The sequence below is a fragment of the Sinocyclocheilus rhinocerous genome, unplaced genomic scaffold, assembly GCF_001515625.1.
Source record: "Sinocyclocheilus rhinocerous isolate Xijiao unplaced genomic scaffold, SAMN03320098_v1.1 scaffold2063, whole genome shotgun sequence".
NCBI lineage: Eukaryota > Metazoa > Chordata > Actinopteri > Cypriniformes > Cyprinidae > Sinocyclocheilus > Sinocyclocheilus rhinocerous.
In genome coordinates, this window is record NW_015636724.1 from 67199 (window position 1) to 77240 (window position 10042).

The window sequence follows — 10042 nt, forward strand, 5'->3', positions numbered from 1 at the left end:
CATGTTTGACACACCCACCAAACAAGAGAAATCGTATCTCAAACCCCGTTGCACACCGTTTCCAGGAAACATGTCGTTCAAACCGGAAACCATAGCAAAACGCTGCACACCGGTTTGAGCTTGAACTTGACCCTGGTGTGTCAGAGAAAGGAGACATGCAAAATGTGCAGTGTTGGGGTGCCTCCAGGACCAGGGTTGGGAACCACTGCTCTAGTCCATCAGTCAAGACAGGCAGCAAAATGCTAGCCTCATTGATATAGTTGAATTGTCACTCCCCTGCAATTAAACCATTTAACGTTAATGTTGCCGTTTCAAAGCGGGTCCCGCCTTCTGAATGTTTACCGTAACGAGCACATCCTTCAGGTGCTGCAAACTAAAGCACAAGGCTAAATAGGCACGCAAAGAAGTACAGCTTCATATACAGTATGTAAATGTATTTCCAGATCGCGCATGTCTGTTCGCTCTATGACCAGAAGAGGTCACAGTTGACTTGTTTCTAGTCTTGAGAAAACAATTAAAAGTCCTTGCACAACTAAACCAACCGCTGACGTTTGAGATACTTTTAACGGGTTTGTTTATCATGCTACAGTATAAATGTGTTAATATGGTAGCACTTCTTAATATTTGTCATTAACAAACATGATCAGTATAGCTGATGTATTTTCCAACATGAATATTTAAGGCAAAAATATATGAATTAAAATTTAATGACATTTCTAACTATTTAAAATACTTTACTTTACTTTTACTTTTAGTCATTTAGCAGACGCTTTCCACAGCGTTCCCCATCATAACCTCTCTTACATCTGAAATAAATCAGACTTTCGTTACTTGAACACAACGTTAATGCAGTGTTGACTGAATTTCATTAATTATAAACTCTTTATGTGAATTCCATGTAGTGTGCATGCAGAGAAGTATAGAAGCCTGTTTCTGCCATGGAATAAATAAAAAAGGTAATTACGACTTTCTATCTCACAATTCTGATTTTTATTTATTTATTTATTTTTTGCTTGCACTTGTGATTTTATATCTCACAATTCAGAATTCCAGTCTCGGAATTCTGAGTTTAAATCTTGCAATTCTCCGAAAAAAGTAAGAATTGCTAGATTTAAACTCGGCACTCCGAGACATAAACTCCAAATTCAGACTTTTTTTCTCTTGCAAAATCTTGCAATTTTGAGTTTATATTTCACATTTCTGACTTTTTTCTCTCAGAATTCTGCATTTACGTCTTGTGATTTATTTTATTTTGTTTCCACCATGAAATAACAAATACAAATTTAGACTTTATATCTCACAATTCTGAGTTTATATCTCGTAATTCTTAGAAAAAATCAGAATTGTGAGACATAAACCTTAAAATTCTGACTTTCTTACAATTTCGAGTTTACGTCTCACAGAGTCAAGTTTATATCTTGCATTTCTGAATTTATTTCTCAGAACTCTGAATTTACATTTCAACATTTCATTTTTTTTTGTTTCCGCCATGAAGTAAAAAATAAAAAAGGTAATTTAGACTTTGTATCTCACAATTCTGAGATAGGCCTATCTTTCAGTTCTCTGAAAAAGAGTCAGAATTTCAAGATATAAACTCAGAATTCTGACTTCCTTTCTCACAATTTTAAATTTTTATTTCAACAATTCTGACTTTTTTTCTCTGAATTCTGAGTTTACATCTTGCAATTGTGTTTTTTGTTTCCGCCATGAAAAAAAGGTAATTGTATCACAATTCTGATTTTTTTTCCATCACAATTCTCAAGTTTATATCTCACAATTCAGCATTTATGCCACGCAATTCTGAGTTTATGTCTAACAATTCTGAGAAATTGTTCAGAACTGCAAGAAAGAAAGTCGCATTGTGAGATGAGTCGCATTTACCTTTTTATTTCTTATCCCGTGGTGGAAACAAGCTTCTGTAGGTAAGTGTCACTCACACACAGACAGGCTCTCTCAGGCCGCGCAGGTACGTGCAGTGGCCGTGGATGCAGTAGTCCACGTGAGAGGTCAGGCAGGGGTCAGCGGTGGTGCTGTGGCTCCTGTGACTGAGCGTATGATTGGGCTGAACAGGAGTGATATTTTTATTCTTTCTTCTTCTTTTGTTCTTTTTGCGCCCAGCGCGCTTGTGATTCTGCTCGTCTCCTTTACTGACTTGGGTTACTGAAAGACACAAGATATATGAGAAACTTTAATGTGTGTGAGAATATTTGCTTTCTACACTTTTAATTTTCTTTAAAGTGGTTCTTTAAAGGGGTCATATGATGTTGCTAAAAAGAACATTATTTGGTGTATTTGGTGTAATGAAATGTGTTTATGCGGTTTAAGGTTAAAAAAACACATTATTTTCCACATATTGTACATATTGTACATCCCTCTATGCCCCATACTGTGATGCCGTGTCCCGGCACGACGAGACAAAAACATTAAAACCCATATAAACGAGGCATTTGTTGCATCTAGTGGGGACATAATTACGGATTATAATGACTTATACTGTCTTTTTACTCATTTCGTTGCATCGCGCCGCGTAAACATAAAAATCATGTCTGCATTTGTGATCAGAGAAACAACAAACAACAAGTGCTACTCTACACTGCTCAAAACTCGCGTTTGAATCATCAGTGGCAAATCCTAAAAGAAAACGTACTTACGTGAGTCAGAACTGCCGGCATTTTAGTCTAACGTAACTCTTAGGCTGACGAAGCGGATATTGTCCTCTTTTGGAAGGCCAAACAAAGTATTTTGCTTTCACAACGAAACACACAGCGTCTTCACAACATGGCGGCCGTGGCAGCAACAATAAAGTTAAGCCTTATTTCTTTGCGTGAACATTTGGGCGGTGTTATGCAAATCTTCCCACACAGTGACGTACACATGTGGGGGCGTGTTTAAACGAGGCGTTTTAGGAGGGCGTGGACCAGTCTTAACTTTTATAAAGAATATCTCTTTGGGTTTGAGACTTTAGTCTTTGCAACTTTAGGGATCTTATCTATGCACGAACAGCTTGTAACAGTCCAAAGAGAAAGGAAAAATTGAAATCGCATCATATGACCCCTTTAAAATAAAATGGTCTTTTTCACCAAATATCTCCACACTTGTTGTTTGTTCAATTTATTAATGCAGCGATTGACTTTTTGACGAATCATTGAATCATCATTCACAACATTTAGTATTATTGCATGAAATTCATTTTAATTAGGACAGTAAATGCATCATTAATGAACTACAAAGGTTCAGAAATTAATTTATCGAGTTAATGTAAGTTGCATTGGAATATTTTTTCTTGCCAGTAATGTACAGTAGCATTGCTGAAACTGGACAAGGGATTTCCAGTTCCCAGCATGCTTTGCTTGGTACTGAATAGAGAGTGTGCAAACAAACTATGCCTATTTTTTCCTTGAATTTAGAGTAAAATATGAACTGATTAACTGAAATAAGTTTATGTGAACTGAAATATATATATTTTTGTAAGATTTGTTCAGTTATTATTATAGCGAAAGTAGTTCACTAATAGTTCATTTGTAGTTCATTAATGATGCATTTAATGTCATAATTAAAACACCAAAAGGTGTTATTCCATTCAGTAATTATAATTAGCTTAATCTAAGAACAGACATCTATGGAAGATATTTGCAAGTTTGTGTAAAGATTAAATAATGACATCGTCACACCTCCTTTACTGACTTTGGTTTCTGAAAGATTCATACTTTAATGTTTTTGGCATTTGAATTCTATACTTTGAGTTTTAAAAGTTTAATTAAATGTTGCCATAAATACAGTAAAACAGTGATGCAAGTATGGTCTTTTTCACCAAATATCTCTACACTTGCTGCTTGTTTAATTTATTTAATTAAAATGAACAGAATTCTTCAGCAATTTGTCACACACTTTTGTTTTATTGCATGCAATTAATTTACATTTTTATAGTTTACTTACCTACTCTATTCATTTAATTCACTATGCATTCTTATTTTTATTTTTATTTTAGAGTGAAATATGAACGGTTTGTTCTTTTTGTGAAATTCACCCAGTTATTGCTAGTAGCCTATAATGAAAATGTGTTAAATTGATATATTAGTTAATTTCTGAACCTTTGTAGTTCATAATCATAAATGATGCATTTAATATCCTAATTAAAATGCCAAAGGTGTTATTACGGTCAGTAATTATAATGAGCTTATTCTAAGAATAACAGACGTCTGCGGAAGATTGTCAAGCAAGTGGACGGGTTTGTTCGACTGTACCTTTAAACAAAGTTGGATCACTGAACATTCCTGATGGATCCTGATCATCATCAGATTCCAAATCTTCACCCACGGCGCTCTGAAGCCCCTCCCCCGATGATGACATCACGGTCACATGATCCAGTGCAGATGTGTGAGCAGCAGCTGTCGTTATGGTGAAAACTGCACTGCAAACTACACACAGAAACACACACTATGAATCACAGCAGAAATGTAGTAACAGCTTTGGGAGGAATGTTGATTTGTATTTAGTTTCGGCCCAGTTTGCACATAAAAACAGGATCAAACGCTTCATTATATCACAATGACACATTAACCTCAATTAGCAGATATAAAGAGAGGTTAATCTAATGTTGCGGTTGATGTTGAGTCATTCTGTAAACACCCCATGCTTATTGTACTGAGCAGATTAACTGTGTATGTGTGAGAGAGAGGGGAAATAAGAGTGCGAGACATAAGCGAGTGGAAAAGTTGAGGTTATGTGAAGTAAAGCTGCACCTGCTGCAAATACAATATAACATTAGAGCCCTTTATGTCTTCTTGGACACCTGCTTATAAAATACATAGTTCAGAATCCGATACGATCAACACAGCGTTCCATTCATGCTAAAATACACAATATAATGACAGGTATGCGAATATAAATACTGCACAGAACCCATACAGACCAGCTATTAAAGGTAAGTTTGCAGATTTTGCCAACTTTTATTAAAACCCCATTTTGTCAGCTGTGAATTAGCCCTTTAATCTTAGTTTACATGTCTGGGATTAGATTTTCTACATGAAGAATGGCACTTTTGATTAATAAAACGATGATTTTGATTAAGAAAATGATGTTTCAATGAAAATTTGTCAAATGTGTAATCTCTCAGTCATCACTGTATTGCATTGCATTATATGTTTTGCCCCCACACTAAAAACTACAGAGCTTTGATCATAAAACTAAGCATTTAAATATCATATTATTGGTGAGATGCATTTTATATAGTCTGCTGTACTGATATAAAGATTTAAATTTAAAGCTATCATCTTACTTTTTGGCCATATAAATATAATAATAATAATTCATTACATTTATATATCGCTTTTCTAGGCATTCAAAGCGCTTTACATTGTCAGGGGGTATCTCCTCATCCACCACCAGTGTGCAGCATCCACCTGGATGATGTGACGGCAGCCATATTGCGCCAGAACGCCCACCACACACCAGCTTACTGGTGGAGAGGAGACAGAGTGATGAAGCCAATCAGCAGATATGGGGATTGTTAGGAGGCCATGATGATCAGAGGCCAATGGGCAAATCTGGCCAGGATGCCGAGGTCACACCTCTACTCTTTTCGAAAGACATCCTGGGATTTTTAATGACCACAGAGAGTCAGGACCTCGGTTTAACGTCTCATCCGAAGGACGGTGCTTGTTGATAGTGTCCCCGTCACTATACTGGGGCGTTAGGACCCACACAGACCACAGGGTGAGCACCCCCTGCTGGCCTCACTAACACCTCTTCCAGCAGCAACCTAGTTTTCCCAGGAGGTCTCCCATCCAGGTACTGACCAGGCTCAGCCCTGCTTAGCTTAAATATAAGCAACTGCACCAAATTTGGGCCAAAATTTAGTTGTTTTTTTTTGTTGCTATATATCATGCCTATATCATGCAATAAAATCAATAAACTATTCCATTAAAAATAAATAGATACATTTTTAAAAAATAGATTTTTCGGACTATTATTTCATATGTCAGGGTTAAGACAACATAAAACAATGTTTGCATCTAAGGAGGTCTCAATGTTCACAACCCATGTGATTCATTTCCACAGTGAAACATACTATTCAGCGAGAGAAAAAATGTAGGCCGGGACTTGATTTTATCCATCAGGAATTGATTGGGATCAAAAAAAAAAAAAGTGGGCTTTATATAGCAGAATGGAGCCAGACCTGAATGTGAACGTGAAGGACTACTCCCATCCTGAAACACAGCCAGCATCTGTTGGTTGAAACTTAAGTAACCATGGTAACATTGTTGCATAGGTGGAGTAAGCTTTGATCATCACGTTTTGATGAAAGATTACAAAGTCAACCTTGGAGTAATGAACAAATAGACCAGGAAAAAGCATCCGTTTGATTTCCTCTTGGCTTGAATTGTAGTAATCGAAGGTGCCATTGTCTGAAAATTGCAGGAACAAATTCCACCAGCCCTGGGTGTGTGGCAATCCGATCCAGTCTATCAACTAATTCTAATTGTCATTCACAATCACTAATTGTAATTTTGCATGGCATTTTATTTTGCACATATTCTATTCTTCATCACATTTAACTATTAACATGTTCCTTTCATGTTTTACAAACACAGAGCCTCGGAAAACTTTATTTTAGAACATCACTATATTAAACAACAAACTTTGTCGTCAAATATTTTGCATGAAAAGCGTGCATGTGCTATTTTTCTTCTAATAACTAAATATGTGGTAATTCAATGACATTCAGACATTTTAAAGTAGTGTATGTGCCCTTCTCTCACAGGTATCATCTGGCGACGGCTGCAGTCAAACAAGTCTACACTGAGAATGTTTGAGTAAATGCATTTGATCTGAACACTCCTACCGACTGGAATTCTGCATTTAATTGTCAAAGAAATCACACACACACACACACACACACTAACACACACACACACACACACACACACACACACACACTAACACACACACACACACACACCTACCTATTATTGTGTGCGGGGATGACCTTTATAACATTAGTTCGCAAAGCTAAATATATATTTAACACTGCGGTGTGACGCCCTAATTCTCTGTCCTTTGCCATTAACAATAAGCGCTTTGTGACATCGAACATGACAACAGACAGCCGAGATTTAAACTGTGTGGTGTTCTGGCATACACCTATATGGAAACAAGCCGGAGCTCACAGCTATTCAGAGGCATGTTACTACAGGTCGAGTCAATTTCCCAAAGCCTGCCTGTCAGGAGACACAAACACAATACCACACTTCACTCGGCGAGAGACTTACTATCTTGGAGTCTTTCATATTCATCAGTCGATTGTCTTCTGTCAGTTGTCAAAGTGAAATTAAAATACAGTAAACAAATAAATAATAATAAGCAACTGCAGATCATTTACACTCAACATGGAAGAGAATATCTTGCAAATTTCACCCACTTTTTGACTTTTCATCATTTTTCCAGTTGTTACTTTATCATTGGACAAAGATTTTAAAAATTATTTTACATAATTTGTGATCAAAATGACAAAATTTCTAAGCAATATAAATATTTTAGAGCAAAGCATAACTAGAAATGCATATATTCACGCATAAAAAAATCCCACAACATTTTAAGATTGTATCAATTTCCATGATTTTTTCAGAACTGGAAATCACAGTTTTAATTCCCCTACGATTTCCAGGTTTTTTATTACCGTGGCACACCTGAAGCTGACAGGTCAAATCTAATATAACACAGGGTCAGATCAGGATGGAGAAAACGCAACTCACCGACACAGAGCAGCAGAGAGGAGAGGCACTGTAGGTTCATGGCAGCTGACAGCTGAGTTCTGTGTTGAGTTTCTGTTTGTCATGTACTTATCGTCCAGGAGGAGCTTTTATAGGGAGGTTTCCCTTCACACACACACACACAGATAATGTGTGTTTGTGCGTGTTTGTAGGCACCTTTTGTACGATAAATGTTTGACGAGAGTCCACCTGTAGAATATATCCACTGGTCATTCATACACAAGTCATTATGTGAGATTAATTTTCCATTTCACATCCCTGAGCTATGAAGCTGAATGTTTATAATACTGTACCTCCACTTTTTTATCTGCTGTTGAGATCTGAATGCGATATAAACATGAAAATTGTCCATCTTTATTTTAATTTTAATGGTCAATTGTGAGGACGTTTTACATGCAGTGATGTAGGTGCTTCAGATTTAGGTACACTGAGTCACTGGAACTGAATTTGGCCGAGGATCTTTGAAATATTTGGGATGGAATATGAGACACATCATGTCTGGAATAAAAAGAATGAAAAGAATGAATGAACAGATAAAGAGAGAAGCCAAAATACCACCAGTACACACATTTTGTGCCTGTGTGTGAACACGGCCTCGTGGGTCATTAATTACTGTCCCTGAAATTCCAGGCCAAAAAACTATGGTACTCTACAGAAGAGCGGTAGCTGGAAGAACAACCGGTTTTCTTAGATGAAGCCATGAATAAACGTGTTTGTGCATTTTAAATTCTGTTTGAGTCGCCTGCCGTGCAACATGTCCCTCACATCTGCATGGCAATGAGTTTCTGAAGAGCCTAAAAGGAAGAGAATTTCAGCTAATGACCCTGAACCATTAACACAGAACAAACTAAACATCCCATTAGCTGCTAACCAGAATTTAAATAAGAGTAAAATATATTTTGAGACACCACTGGATTCATAAAGCAAAGGTTTCACTCTTTTTAACTTTTAACTAAAAGCAATGCATTTACAAATGCATTTTACATTATCCTATGTAATTTTAAAAATACAGTGAAAATGTGTACAGAGGTCAATTTTTTACAAAGGTAAGGGTGAGTTTTCTTTCTGATCATGTGGAAGACGCCTTAAAATTCCATGTACTCAGTGATAACATCGAACATCCTTTTTTAGCTCAGAACTTACATAATAGACAGGTCTACATGGACAGTGGATGTAATGCTACACTCTAAAAAATGCTGGGTTAAATATAACCCAGCGCTGGGTTATATTTAACCCAGCATTTTTTAGAGTGTACACTCTAAAAAATGCTGGGTTAAATATAACCCAGCGCTGGGTTATATTTAACCCAGCATTTTTTTTTAGAGTGTATTAAAAGGAGTTTTTTAAAAAGTGCAGAAAAATGTCCTGCATTTGTTTTCTATTTTTTTTGTACTTTAGATTAACTTACCACTATTTGACCATGCATGCTGTCTAAAAAGACAAGTTTATCTTTATATTTGTCAGTAATGTTTTGTTATTGTCTACACTACTGTTAAGCATTGTGTAATTCATCAATGTTGGTTAATGTTATTAATACATTCCCTAAATCTAAGACTTACATCAAACCTCATTCAATCATTTCAACAATCATTTATAGAAATAATAGCAGAACTAAAGCCAACAAAATAGACATGTTATTTTCCATATTGCAAAAACAGAAAATGAATCATTTGCAGTTTCGTCATTGACTACATATTTAGAATAAAATTCAAGTACATAAATCATTATTAAAAGTGATAAATATATCAGTCCCATATGGTTTATAATTTGTAGCAAATGGATTTATATCTAAGTTTCAAATAAATAGTTTTATATGCATTTATATGCAACATAGTAACTATTGTTATGTTACCATAGTAATATTGTCATAAGGGCAGTACGGAATTTCAGACTTCTGCGCATGCGCAGTGCAACTTTTCCGCATTGGGCTCCTTCACGCTTCCTCATTGACAGCGCCTAAAGGAAGATAGCAACGATAGACTGTTTCATTTGCACTCTTAACAGTTTTTAATACCGTTTTTACGTATTATTATCTTAAACAACTCGGAAGTCTTCTTTAAAAGCCTTGGACAGTTCAGAAATGTCAAAGCCTCCCCCCAAACCAGCTAAACCAGGTAAGAGGTGCGCGTGGAGGAAAAGCCTACCTCGCAAGCCTACAAAAGTTTCATTATTTATTCACTCGTTTTTGCGTTGTTTCTTTGTCTGACAGCCTTACAAACACGCTCGTTTCCGATGCCATACAATGAAATGTATATAAGAGCATGCAATTT

General features: G+C 36.3%; 2 protein-coding genes across 2 annotated transcripts in view; one reads left to right on the forward strand and one right to left on the reverse strand.

Annotated features, from left to right (window-relative positions):
* Window positions 1–751: 751 nt before the first annotated feature.
* LOC107748067 (proheparin-binding EGF-like growth factor) lies at window positions 752–7821 on the reverse strand. Its single transcript, XM_016562723.1, has 4 exons — window positions 7755–7821; window positions 4245–4418; window positions 1938–2160; window positions 752–806 (listed from the first exon to the last, which is right to left on the reverse strand). The coding sequence occupies exons 1-4, from the start codon at window positions 7792–7794 to the stop codon at window positions 752–754; spliced, it is 492 nt and encodes a 163-aa protein (XP_016418209.1). The 5' UTR covers window positions 7795–7821.
* A 1835-nt stretch (window positions 7822–9656) lies between these two features.
* LOC107748057 (osteoclast-stimulating factor 1-like) overlaps window positions 9657–10042 on the forward strand; it is an 11326-nt gene continuing 10940 nt past the window's right edge. The window contains exon 1 of the mRNA XM_016562709.1: window positions 9657–9886. Coding sequence (XP_016418195.1) covers window positions 9853–9886 — 34 coding nt within the window. The 5' untranslated portion in view covers window positions 9657–9852. The remainder of the gene's footprint in view (window positions 9887–10042) is intronic.

Excerpts from the sequence above, each read along its gene's own strand:
- LOC107748067 (XM_016562723.1), bottom strand. The coding sequence starts at position 7,794 with ATGAACCTACAGTGCCTCTCCTCTCTGCTGCTCTGTGTCG. Across the intron at positions 4,419-7,754 it reads CTCTCTGCTGCTCTGTGTCG|TTTGCAGTGCAGTTTTCACC; the intron begins GTGAGTTGCGTT and ends TTCTGTGTGTAG. Across the intron at positions 807-1,937 it reads CTGAGAGAGCCTGTCTGTGT|ATGTAAGAGAGGTTATGATG; the intron begins GTGAGTGACACT and ends GATTTATTTCAG.